Source organism: Protopterus annectens, chromosome 1.part2 (genome assembly GCF_019279795.1).
Source record: "Protopterus annectens isolate FY-2018-M chromosome 1.part2, PAN1.0, whole genome shotgun sequence".
NCBI classification, from domain to species: domain Eukaryota; kingdom Metazoa; phylum Chordata; order Ceratodontiformes; family Protopteridae; genus Protopterus; species Protopterus annectens.
In genome coordinates this window covers 98,191,522-98,205,252 of record NC_056727.1, presented here as the reverse complement: position 1 = coordinate 98,205,252, position 13,731 = coordinate 98,191,522, and the positions used below count along the sequence as shown (strand labels likewise).

The window sequence follows — 13,731 nt, the reverse complement described above, 5'->3', positions numbered from 1 at the left end:
TTTTCCTCTGTTTTCTGCAAAAAAAAAAAAAAAAAAAAAAAAAATATATTGTTTTCCCGCCTTACTGAACTAGAATAGTCCGGTCTTCAGAGTTTGCTGATCTCTGGGCTTTGGCTTGGTTCCTGTGCTATTCCATATCCTTATTTGGATAAAGGGAAGCTTCTTTGTTCACCAGTGGGAGTGGGGAGCACTGAGCAGCCTATTTGTCCATAGAGCAGTGGTTCCAGCCAGAAACTTGTAGTCTATTGGCCATTTTGGGTCAATTCCTAGCTCTTTTCAACCCCCTGCTATAAAGCCTGCTTTAGCGCGCTTTTGCGTGATTTAGCGCGGAGTTGCCCATAGAGCACCATCGGGCAGCGCTGGTTAAACAAGGTTAAACTATTTCTGGCTCCGTAAAGTCTGCTTTTCAATTTTTCCCTTAGAACTTCTCTACTTGCAATCTAAACAGTCTATTCTCTATCTCAAAAGCTCAGCACTTGCTCCTAAAGCATTTTTATATAGGTAAAGCTCAGCACTTGCTCCTAAAGCATTTTTATATAGGTAAAGTACTTGTATACTAAACAAAGTACTACATTAGCCTAGAATCCCCTTGAGTACCCATTTCCTATAGGTCCCTTCTGACTCAGTTACACAGCAAACTTTTCACTTTTTCTAGCATGTCGAAGGGTCAGTTGCTAGCATCCTCTCCTGTTCAGCTGGTGAATCTGGGCATCTTGAGGCAATGTTACAATTGCCTCATGTACACAGACAACCCACTCCTTCTCCCACAAAACACAAATACATGTGAGAGATGCAACTATATAGCCAAACTGGAGGCTGAGCTCTCTCAACTCAGGACTGGCAAGACCAGACAGGAGGAGAAGGAAACCACGCACACCACAAACCCAGTTTCACATAGAACTATCACAACTGCAAAACAAACACATAAACACACAAAGACATACTCGGAGGCACTGATCAAAAATCTACCAAAACTACAGAGGCCTCCAAAGCAGACACCCAAGCAACTGCCACCTCAAGACATAAGGCATGCAACACATAGTTCTCAAAGTCAGTGTGCTAAACAGTCACAGCCCTTAAGGCCAAACACAATGCCAGACACACTTGTTATAGGTGACTCCATAGTCAGACACACTGACGTCCCACTCACCAGACTGAACAAGGAAAAGATCACAGTAAGCTGCCTGTCAGGCGCTAGAATCTGCCACATAGCACAAGCACTCAGGTCACTCCACAGCAAGTACAAGTATGACTCAGTCATTGTCCATGCCGGTGTGAACGACCTGAGACATACCTCCCTGGACTACATGAAAAGAGACATAGAGGAGCTCTCAGATTATGTAGCCCAGGCCGGTATGACCCTGACCCTGAGCAGTATCCTACCCTCACCAAGAATGATGCCACAATACAGAGACAAAATGATCAGCTTTAATAATTGGCTTAATTACTGGTGTCATTCTAAGGGGATCCAATGTCTGTCTGCCTGGGATGACATGCTTGACAAGCCACGCTGCTTCGCAAGGGACGGCTTGCACCTGTCACCCTGGGCTTCGGATATTGGCAAAGGCTCTTGCCACCCCATAGTGCCTTTTAGGCAAGGCTCAAATGATAAACCTACCGCCCTAGAAAACAAAAATGGAGAAAAACTAAGGGTAATACTGCTCAATGCCAGAAGTCTAAACCTCAAGATGCACGCCCTCAAAGCCCTCCTCAGTATGGAGAACATCGATGTCTGTGCTGTGACTGAAACCTGGTTCAAGGCTCCTGAGAGCACCCCAGCACTATCAGGTTATACCTCATATCATGCGTTCCGCCCCAGAATCCGGACCGAACCACAAAAGGAGGAGAGTATCCATATTCATAAAGGATACCCACACCTCCAGGTTAGTGGCAACGCCTGAAGCATCGGAGACCATCCAGGTGCAATTAACCATAGGTAAAACTGCTCTACAGTTTGTAACATGCTACAGACCACCTTCTCAAACTCAGGAAACCCACACAGCCTTCCTGAAGACACTGGAGAGTATGAATGTCTCTCCAAACACCATCATATTGGGTGACTTCAACTACCCAAACATAGACTGGGAACATTACTCAAGCCCCAACACCCTAGCCCAAAGGTTCCTTGAGTTCATAAACTCAAATGCTATGGAACAACTAGTCACCGTTCCCACAAGAGGAGAAAATATACTAGACCTGATCATCACAAACATGGGGACAAAATGCTCCACACCGGAAGTATATCCCTCATTGGTGAGATCAGACCATAAATTAATCTCACTGGAGATCCACATCCCGCCCCACCCCAGCAAAAAGACCACAGTGAAGAACTTCTCAAAAGCAAACTTCACACTTCTTGAGACTGGAGTGGTATCCTTCAAGGCCCCCGAGCCAGTGGAAACTACAACCCACGCTGCTGAAACCCTTACAAATGCCTTCTACGAGCACCTCCAGGAATGTATGGATCAAGCAATCCCTAATAAAATCAAGACCTTTTCCACCAAAGGCAGGCGCCCAGTCTGGTGGACTCCAGCCATAAACAAACTCTACAACAAGAGGAGAAAGCTACTACATGACAGAGCAAAATCCCTAAATGGGAAGGCATCTCTGATCAATACTAGCAAAAACTACGATCACTCATAAAATCATCCAAGGCCAACTTTGAGAGAAAAATCGCTAATGACACAAAAGACAATCATAAAGCCTTCTTTAGCTATGTTAGAAACCTGGGTGGAAACTCCCAGATATGCTCAGAATTAGTCCAAAATGATAAAAATCACTGAACCCACAGACATTGCCAACATACTGGCAGACAGGTTCAGTGCAAATTTCTCCCTCCCTCCCCAAAAGGAGAAATATCTATCCCACCAGAGTCTAGCCTCCCGAACATCTCAGATGCCCAGGTGAGAGCTGCTCTCTCTAAAGAAAAAACACAGCATCAATGGGACCGGACGGTGTCCCCGGCTGTGTGCTACGAACTCAATGAGGAACTAAACCCACACATAAGGCTGCTGTTTAATCTTAGCCTTACTACAGGATACGTGCCCAAAGAATGGCGACGGCAACTGTGGTCCCACTCCACAAAGGCGGTGCTTCTACGGACCCTGGAAATTACCGCCCCATAAGCTTGACAAGCCTTGTCTGCAAAGCTATGGAGAGGATCATAATGGAACTCATAAATAAAGACATTGGGGACCTACAGACACTGGATCCTACCCAATTTGGCTTTGTCAAGGGCAGATCCTGCCTCTTGAACTTGGTCGACTTTTGAAACAGTCACTAAGGCCATTGATGAGGGTAAGGCAGTTCACACAGCCTACCTTGACCTAGCAAAGCGTTCGACACAATACCCCACTCGGGCATCATAGAAAAGCTCAACAGCTTAGATGTAAACCCATATGTCACAAGATGGGTTGCAAACTGGCTCAAGGACAGAACACACAGGGTTAGAGTTGCTGGTGCCATGTCAGTCTCTAAGCCGGTCACGTGCGGTGTCCCACAGGGCTCAGTCCTGGGTCCCCTCTTGTACAGCATTTATTTTTCTGAAGTGCAGGCAAACATACGGGGATTGTGGCTGACAAAATTTGCAGATGACTGCAAACTGGGCACCATAATTGACACTCCATCAGACACAGACATCCTCCAGAAAGGTCTCATAGAAATGGATAACTGGTGCCAGAGCCATGGCCTTAAGCTAAATGCCAAAAATGTATAATCATACCCTTTGGGAAAAACAAGGTAACCCTAATTACCACATAGGTGGTAATCCATTAAACACGGAAGAAGTTATCAGGGACCTGGGGACCCAAGTTGACAGTAACCTCTCTTTTGACACTCACATTGCCAAAGTGGTTAGGAAGACCTTCTACATTGCCCACCTGATCATGAAGGGATTCACATCCAGATCAGGAGAGGTCATTGTACCCCTGTACTCTTCACTTATCAGACCAATGATTGAGTACAACGCCCCATTCGAATGTACCTTACCCGACACCTGCAGCAGTTGGAAAGACCCCAAAAGTTCCTCACCAAAAGGATAAAGGGGCTCAAACATATGTCATACGATGCCCGACTGAAGAAACTCCAGCTCTATTCAGTCACATACCGTCTGCTCAGAGGTGATCTGTGCCTGACATACAAGGCCATGTCCAACCCGGAATTAATGGACATGCTCCACCTCAGAAAATCCAAATCCACCAGAGCCACGAGAGCAAGAGACTTAAACCTCAACACGGATATAAATAGGGCGTGCTGGAGGGACAGATTCATCACCCAGAGACTCCCTACACTATGGAACAGAATCCCAGTCCATGTGAGGCAGAGCCCCTCACTGACTCTGTTCAAGAGAAATCTTGACGAGTGGATGGGAGATCGTGGTTTACCCCGAGAATCATCTCTGTATCACTGCTGGACAGAGGCACAGCAAACTAATGGGTATAGTATTCTCATCCTAAGGGGTGGTGAAAGCCACATACACTCTGGCTAGGCTTATAAATGCCCTAGGGCAGATAGCCTAGTATGAACCTATGAACCTATATATATATATATATATATATATATATATATATATATATATATATATACATATATGTGTGTGTGTGTGTGTAGATATATATATATATATATATATATATATATATATATATATATATATATGTATAAAATCTCCATTTGAATTTCTATATGGCAGACATCCCCAAGGCTTGTAAATATAGCAAAAGCAACATGGAAAGGAAACACTTCTTTAGGCATGTAAAAGGGTATTTTTTCAGACTTGCAGGGCAAGTTAAGAACAGTGATATCAGTGTTCTTAGATCATATGAAGAGCACACAGCAGGCAAAATAGAGATTGTATAACTTAAGCACCCATCTAAGAGACTTCTAAACAAGAGATGACTAAACAAGTTCCTTGCAAAGCAATAAAGCCATTTTAAGTAAGTGAGAAAGTAAGTTATATGAACTATAATGTGAGCCAGCCAAGAAAAAGAAAACCAGAGCAGTAAGTGTTCTTAAACTATGGAGAAAGCATCTACTAAAGTTTATGTAGTAAGGATGTTTGCAGAAGAAGTTAAAATTCCATCGCCTTATCCTGAAGTCAGAATAAAGGTGACATTATCTCAGAGGCAGGAATAAAACATTTATGCTCAGAAATAATGACATATTCCCAGAGTTGCCTGGTGAAACAAGTTTAATTCAGCGCAACATAAAACTACCGAGACAGAAAATTAACTTAAAACCATCTTGAATATCAGAGTCCCAATACCAAGCTTTATGGATGAGGAACAAATGATGCTTAAACTTGGTGCTATAGAAGAATCCCAGAGTGAGTTGAAAATTCCAGTTATACTGGAATGCAAGGCTGATGACTCTGTAAGATTTTTTAAAGAATTCAGGAAGCTAAATCGCATATTTAAATTTGATTCCTATCCGAAGTCCCCGGTGGATGAACTGCTTGAGAATCTAGGCTGTTTAGAATTAGCCAAAAGCTATTGACCCATCCCACTAGGAACAGATGCTAAGGAAACCTGTCATTTTCCACATCCAATGGGCTTTTCCAATATAAAGTGTGGTCCTTTGGTTTCCATGAAGATCCTGCAACATTCCAGAAGATAATCAATAAAATTCCTAGACTATGCATCAGATATGCAGCAGCCTGACTGGATGACAAGGTAATATTTTCTGAAGATTTGGAAGAGCCATCTACCCAAAGTCCAGGCTATTTTAAATTCTGTGTGTCAAGCTGGATATATAGCTAATCCAGGTTAGTGAAAGTTAAGGATGGCAGAAGCCCATCATTTGTGTTATGTGATAAGCCATGGGCTTAAGAAAACACATTCTGAAAAATAGAAGCAATACAAAATTGACATATCAGTCACTAAATAGCAAGTGAAAGCCTTTTGGGTCTGGTTAGTTATTTTCAGAAGTTTGTTCTAGATTTTGGCAGAACTGTTTGTGCCTTGACTGATCTTATTAAAGGTATGGCTTCACTGGGGGTAAAATGGGCAAATGCAATGGAACAGCCTTTGACAGCTGAAGAATATATTAGTCTGAGAGGTCATACTCATATTCTCTGACTTTCTGAAACAGTTCTTAGTACATACAGAATTCTCAGAGGTAGGCATGGAAACATTTTTGCCTTAGGCTACAGAGGGGTATAAACACCTGTTTTTCTGTATTAGCAGAAAGATTAGTAATGCCATGAAACTCTACTCAGATATAGAAAGAGAGTGTTCAACCATGAAAAGGGCTCTCACTGCCCTTTGGGGAACGAATCTGTCCTAATCACAGATAGTGCTCTCCTTCAGTAGGCACTCCTATGCAAGGACACCATCGTAAAGCTATCTTGATGGGTGCTGACCTTCAAATCTTTTAGCTTTGAAATAATGCATTAGCCAGGTTGCAGCCATCCCTCAATGTAGATTGGCTGTCAGAGGAAAACAGACTGTCTGCTGTGGCTTCATACAATGGTTTTATGCAGGATGGAGTCATGTAGCATAGTCGTGGCTGGTCCATTTAAGTGTACTAACCCAGAAGAGTCAGATAGCATAGTGGTGAATGGTTCTTTTAAGGTGCTTAACCTAGAAATAAGCAAGAATGTTAAAGATAATGAGGGACAGCTACACAGAGAGATATTAAAACATATTACCAAGTACATAGCATATTCATGACCTTTGGGTCCGAGGAGGGTCCCGGGAGTACTCTAGCTGGATTTAAATGCATCAGAAGGAAGAAGGAAAGCAAAGTAGATGGTATCCCTATGAGGGAATGAAACTAATTCTTGAGAGGAGAGGAAGCCAGATGGATGTATTACTACCTGGACAGAAGGTAAAGGTGTTTTATTGTTACCTGGTGTTAGAATTAATGGTGAAGCTGTTTTGTTTTTCCCTGTTGCTGGAACTGAGAAGAGAACTATGTTCTACTCTGCTATCATGGGGTCCCATTCTGCCAGAGTCCTATTTAAAAAGGAGCACTATATCTAAGTGTAAACATTTGCTGTACTGTGAAAAATCTCCCTTAAAGGGGAATTTATTTATGAAGGACTGCAGAGTGGTTTGTTTGATAAGAACTGCATTTCCTTTCTGACCTCTGTTTGCCAACAAATATGATTTTAATTTACAAATCTGATTACAGCAACTACATTGGGTATCACAAACCACACTATATACTAAAATTGATATAAAGTATTGGGTTTATTATGCTTTTTATTTATTTTATTAGTATGAAGAACATGGTCAATATTTATATAAGCTCAAGGAAACATTTAATTTGATAAAGGAATGTATATTTATGTTTATTTGTTGTTTCACTTTCTGGAAATACTTCCTTTGTATGTGTTACTTAACTCATTACATCCGAGTGACGCCTGCAGGTGCATCTACAGTTAACTCATACGGACGCCTTTAGGCATCAAATATTGCTTGTTGATATTTGCATTAATAATTCCAAAAACATGCTATGTACAAGGTGTTAAAAGATTTAAACTTAAACCTTACACAATGGCAAACTCAGCTGCATTAATATTTGACCTCTGTCTAGTGCAGTTACAGAGATATTAACCATTGTTTTTATGATATAATTATCATTTTCACATTTTTCTAAATATCTCACAACCAAGTAACACAGACAAAAACTTCTTAGCCTCATATGAAAGCTTTCAGCTAGATAAATAAAATGTTGCTGACAGTATGAATGTAACTTGTGTGGTTGTTGAGATATTGTAAATATTACAAACATAATAGTTACTATGTTTACTGTGACTTACAAAATTCATTTTAAGACCTAGAACCTAAAGAATAGTACCACTATAAAAATAGTTTGTGCTGAAGGGCTTGTCATCTACACTTCTTTCATAACCCTATGGTTCCTATAGATATAAACATTTGTTTGACATGTAAGGATGTAAGTTGATTCTGTCAAAAGGCTTAGGCTCCGCCCATTGGAAATTACAGTGCAAAATTTCAGAGGTCCATTGGAGTGAATGAGTTAAGCAATAACCCACCCCTGGGTGTGGGTAATTTCTGGATCTCAGCAGTCCCCAGGCAGGAAGAACAGGAACAGAACCAGGACCAGGAGGAACTTACCAGGTCCAGTATTGGTCCCACTTCTGTAGGCCAACCCCTGTTTGAAATAGTTACCAATTCTGGCATGGACTTCAAAATATTTAATTATTCCAGCTTTGTCTTTTCACAACCTTTGGTGGATCTTTTGGCAAAGGGTTTATCCTTTGTGCCATCCCGGAGGGCACATTTGGCCAACACTATACTGGATTTAAAGCTCTTCGTGAGAAAGCTAAACCTACAGCTATTAGGTGAACAGATGTCTTCGAAAAAACCTTTCTACATACCTAGTACCTACAACCCCCCTCTGCGTCCCTCACTAAGCCTCTTTGAACAGCTATGTGATTTAGATATTCGATTTTTACTTAAGTCTAATCGAATTGCTAATTTTAACATCACTAAAGAGGAAAAAGCTTTGCTGGAATTGCTATGTAACTCCTCGGTTAGAGTTATGCAGCCGGATAAAGGGGGTGGCTTAGTAGTCATGGAGGTTGATGATTATATAAACAGAATGGAAGTTATTTTGGCATCTGAGACATACAATGAGGTAATAAGGAATGAGTTGAATATAAATATAGCCCGAGTACGATCATATTTTGACGATATGTTCATCAGTGGGGTTATAGATTTGGATGTTTTCAACTTCATTTCCATCACTAATCCGAAAATCCCAGTACTTTTTGGTAACCCAAAGATTCATAAAAATATTCAGAATCCCCCTATGCGCCAATTGGTTAGCGCAAGGGGCAGTATAACTTATGCAGCGGCTAAGGTGGTTGATACTGTTTTGAAAAAGTATGTATCCAGTGAGATACACATTTCCAAGGACTCCTGGACATTTTTGAACAGGGTTAACCAAATTCCCTTTAGATCCGATAGTCACTTTTTAACGATCGACGTGATAGACTTGTATTCTTCCATTCCCCACGATGTGGTGGTGGAATGGATCCAAGCTATGATAACCATCATGCAAGCACCAGCTAATGAAATTTTGATGGTTAGAGAACTACTGGATATTGTTTTAACATGTAATTTTTTCTCCTTCAATGATCGATGGTTTCATCAACAGATAGGGGTACCTATGGGCTCCCCTTGCGGGGCCAGCATTGCGAATTTGGTGATGGCTTTTTGAGAGAGAGAGTTTGTTTTTCACAGCCTCATAATACAAGAAAAAGTCCCTCTATATACTTGGATGACATTTTTATCATCCTCAAGGGTGACAAGGAAGTGGTAGATTCCTTAGTTGATAGCTTCAACAGTTCCATTGAATTCCTTAAATTTACTTCGAATTTTTCTGTGGAGAGGATAGCATATCTGGATGTGGATTTGCATAAGGATATACTCCAGGGTTGTTTCATTGCCAAAATCCATCGGAAATCCACATTCTCCAATTCTTATTTACATTTTAACAGCAATCATCCACTCCATCAGAAGAGATCGATAGTTAAAGGCCAATTGGTTAGAGCGGCCAGAATGGTGTCAAGACATAGCGAATTCTTGGAAGAATGTCTTTTCATTCAAGATCTTTTTTTGAATAGAGGGGACCCAGGAGGTTTGATTGCAGAACTGTGTAATGAGGTACGTTCTAAGAGGGAGAATGAGGTATGCCTCCCTATTCTTTGCCACTCTACTGTAAAATTTGTTTCACCATCAGAGAATATTCCTGCCAACAATATTTTCACCAGTAGTTTTATTACCACCTATAATGTTGATGCGGGAGATATCGCTTCCATCATAAAGAAAATTTGGTGTTTATTTAGCACTGACAATCAAGTTTCCTCTCAGTTAGGAACAAACCCTAAAGTAATTTTTAGGAGAGGGCTTAATTTAAAGAATATCTTAGAAATGAAACCCAAATCCATCAACACAAGATCAGGAATGTTTAAATGTAATATGTGCAAATATTGCCATTTTGTTAAAGCAGGTACTCACTTTACGATCAGAGAAACCAAGTATATCATCAGGGGGAGATTTAATTGTTCCAGCGCACATGTGGTTTATCTAGCCAAGTGCTCGTCATGCCCCGTTTTTCTTTTATATAGGCAAAATGGACCGGAGGTACAGGAGCGCCTTTATGAACATTTGTATGCCATCAAAAAAGAAAAAATGGACAATGCCCTGGCCAAGCATATCAAGAAGTGTCCTGAACATGAATTTAATTTTACAGTAATAGATCAGTTAGTTTCCAACAATAGGGGGGGTGGGGTCCTGAATCACTGTTGCTGGAATTTAAGGAATTGTTATGGCAGCTAGAATTGGAAACCTACCACCACCCAGGCTTAAATAGTATGTTGTCCATCTCCAGTGTATTGAAAATGAGAAGTTTGGAAAGGTAGAATTTTATTAAGGGGATTCTTGTTTTAACTTTCATACATAGTTGAAGGTACCCATTAGTCATGCGTTCAATTCATTCATAAAGATTGTCATTTATTATTTTTTTCCTTTTTCTTCTACCAAGGTTTTTGAAAGAAATTTGCACATGTATTTTAAATATCACAGATATGTTTCCGTCATTAGCTCTTTTTGTAGCTAAACTGGTATGGTGTCAGTACCTAACGCCGCTTCAGTGTAAATATAACATAATAAAAGGTAGCAGCTGTTTGGTTTGCCAGCCTTTGTTACAAGTGTTTTTTAAAAGTTTTTATTTGTATAGTAGTATGTGGTAGGTTATGTTATTTCATATTAGTTTATTCAAATGTTATTTTTTGATGGAAGGAGAACGTGTTGATATCATGTGACCTCAGTTTTGTATTTTAGTAAGCCATGTTAGTGGCGCGATATTTTAAATTTCTGAAGAAGTTGATGAGGAGTCACCGATGAAAAGCTTTACTTGTTTGTGGCTTAAAATAAAATGAATCTTTTTATCGTATTTGCTCCAGTTGGACTTTGGATTTCAAATCATTTGTTTCATGGTTGATCGACCTCTTGGATTCTTTTTTTGCAGTTTGTCTTCATTATTTTGAGTTGCGATATAGTATTATTATCATTATTATTATTATCTTTGTTATTATTATTAATAATAATAATAATAATAATAATAATAATGGATATAGATATGACAAGCCATTTGTAGCAATGCACATGCAATACACAGGGCTACTAAACTAGTTCTGAAGTTCTAGGAGCACTAGACTAGAACCAGTTAGTTACTGGAAGAAGTTAGATGTGTAGTGACTCCCTTGATAAGTTAAATGGTTTTAACATTAATTCATTCTTCTTCTAGTTCTAGTTTACAGTTGTATCCACATATTGTGGTCTGCCATTTCTGCAGACAATTCCCTTTATTTTGATTTTTTTTAGTGATCACATTTCTTTTTTGTTCTTTTGTAGCACGAAGAAGCAGTTGCTATTTTGAAAATGCGGTCAGAATCAGAGATCAACCACAGAGATAACAAAATCACAAATCTAAAGAAACAGATTTCTGATATATTAAAGGGAAAATCCTGGTAAATCATAAACTATTTATCAAGTAGCTATTTGTACAAATAAAAGTAAAACTTTGTACCTGATGTTTGTTATATAGAGAACAATGTATATGGCAGTGTGTATATAAAAATGACTTCACATTAAAGGTACCTGAAGGTATGCAGCTATTAAGGGCATAAATCCTGGAGTTTAAAAACAGCATCCTCTCATACCATGGATGTACTCAATAATATGCCTTTTTTGCTATAACTTCTAGGGCCAAGTTCTTTTCATTTATTTGTGAAATCATAACAGCATGTTTAAAAATATTCTACCAAACATATTTCCAAAAGGGCCAACAGATGCAACTGTTTCTGAGGTAATGCCCAAATCATATCTGGTTAGTTATATTTTTGTCCCTTCATTTATAAATAGTACACGAGTTTCTGCCTTATCAGCTGATCTCTGGAAGGGCCCTCCTTTATAATTCTTGGTTTGAGTGGATCCTCACCAAGCACAGTTTGGTACTTTGTAAGATCCTATATTCCAATATATCTTTGCACAGAGAGCAATGCGCACCATGATATAGTGCACCAGCGGCATCAGCATGTGCTTCCTTTGGTCCTACTAGTTCATCTCATGCCACTAGGGAGTGCCTTCCTGTAAAGCAGAAAATAAGAATAATTTAAAATGTGCATTATTAAACAAATAATATATAACTATATACTTGTTCTGCCACAGGCGGAAGGAGGAAGGGCATTCCAGACGTATCAAAGAGAGTACTTTTATGATGCATTTGTATCTTAATTTTGTTTTTTTCTTTTTACATGGGATCAGTAGAAATTGTGGGAATACATATAGAAATGCTGTGGAAGAGAAGACATGTCCATTATCACCCCCTTATCCTGCTAAAATAAGCAGATCTGTGCTGTTTCAATGTGTTATATAGGTTATCTCCCAAGTGACTCACTACCAGAAGACCATGATCAAACATAGACTCTAAATCCACAGTTCTGGGAAAAGAGAAGAAGAGTGTCTCAGAGTATCCAACAGCTGGTTCACTCCAGCAGGAGTGATAAAAGCGATTCTCATATGGATCACGTGATCTATAAGAACATGTCTGTTATATTGACCACTGGAGAATACTTGATGGGATTGAATCCCAAACAACTACAGATGAAGACCCAGAGGATCTCACAAGCACAAAGTTCAGACACTTAAGTTATGGAATGCTATCCTCTTGAATATAGTCTGACCCTCTGAGTCACAGATGAAACAATAATGTTTAGAGGAGGTGTGCACTAAAGGCTAAAAGGCCACAACACACATTTGCAATGAAGATAGTCTTCAAGAAAGTTAGACCCTCCTGCAGTGGACTGAGATTTTAACAAAGCATTTATTAAGAAGCAGTTAGCTGCCTAATGACGAAAAACAATCCAGTGAGCAGTCTACATGGAAATGTCTGTTTGTTGACTACAATCTCTTGCCTCCCTGGTATAAAGAACACAAACAGCTGGCCCACCTACTTACCTAAAGTAATGCACTGGCTACATAAACACACAGATACCCCTGGCCTGCTCTCCCACCTTCCACAACTAAGGAGAACCTTTCTACAAATCAAGATATGACAATGATCTGACATTTGTATTAACAAGCAAGTAAATATAACTATATACTCATCCAGCTTGCAGGGAACTCCAGCAGCTGAGGATGCATACCTCTCAGCCTGCATACACTGGAAACGGGAACGAAGGCCCTTGTAAAGTAGATATATCCAGACAAACAATTGATATCTAATTCGCATATATTAAACACCTTTATTAAATTATCACTTAAAATAGGGGTAAGGCTCACCACGACCACTTAAAATAAAAATTATTTAGTACTGCAGCAAAGTAAGTGCTTTCACGTTACAAGAACGCTTCATCAGACTTAAATAACTGCCACATAAAATCAGGTGGTTTAAATACTGTTTTAAAATCACATCTGCGAATCAAAACCATGATTTAATTAATATAATAAATTACTAAAAAACAATCTATAATGAAACATATTTATATGTACATTGTATAATTTTGTTTAAAATATCTAGAGCATATAAACCTAAAGATACAATTAAGAATATATATATATTATAACAATTTCATGTATATATATATTATGTGTATTTAATGGGTATAGGGGCGGGCTGCCAAAAAAGGGTTAAGAGTGACCCGCTCATTCAAGCCATGCCCTCTATAACCCTGTAGCCTTAAAATCCATTTATTTT

The 13,731-nt window shown here is 39.5% G+C and overlaps 1 protein-coding gene across 1 annotated transcript in view; it reads left to right on the top strand.

Moving 5' to 3' along the window:
* LOC122788108 (golgin subfamily A member 6-like protein 2) overlaps positions 1 to 13,731 on the top strand; it is a 593,305-nt gene that overhangs the window by 384,342 nt on the left and 195,232 nt on the right. The window contains exon 4 of the mRNA XM_044055046.1: positions 11,388 to 11,503. Coding sequence (XP_043910981.1) covers positions 11,388 to 11,503 — 116 coding nt within the window. The remainder of the gene's footprint in view (positions 1 to 11,387; positions 11,504 to 13,731) is intronic.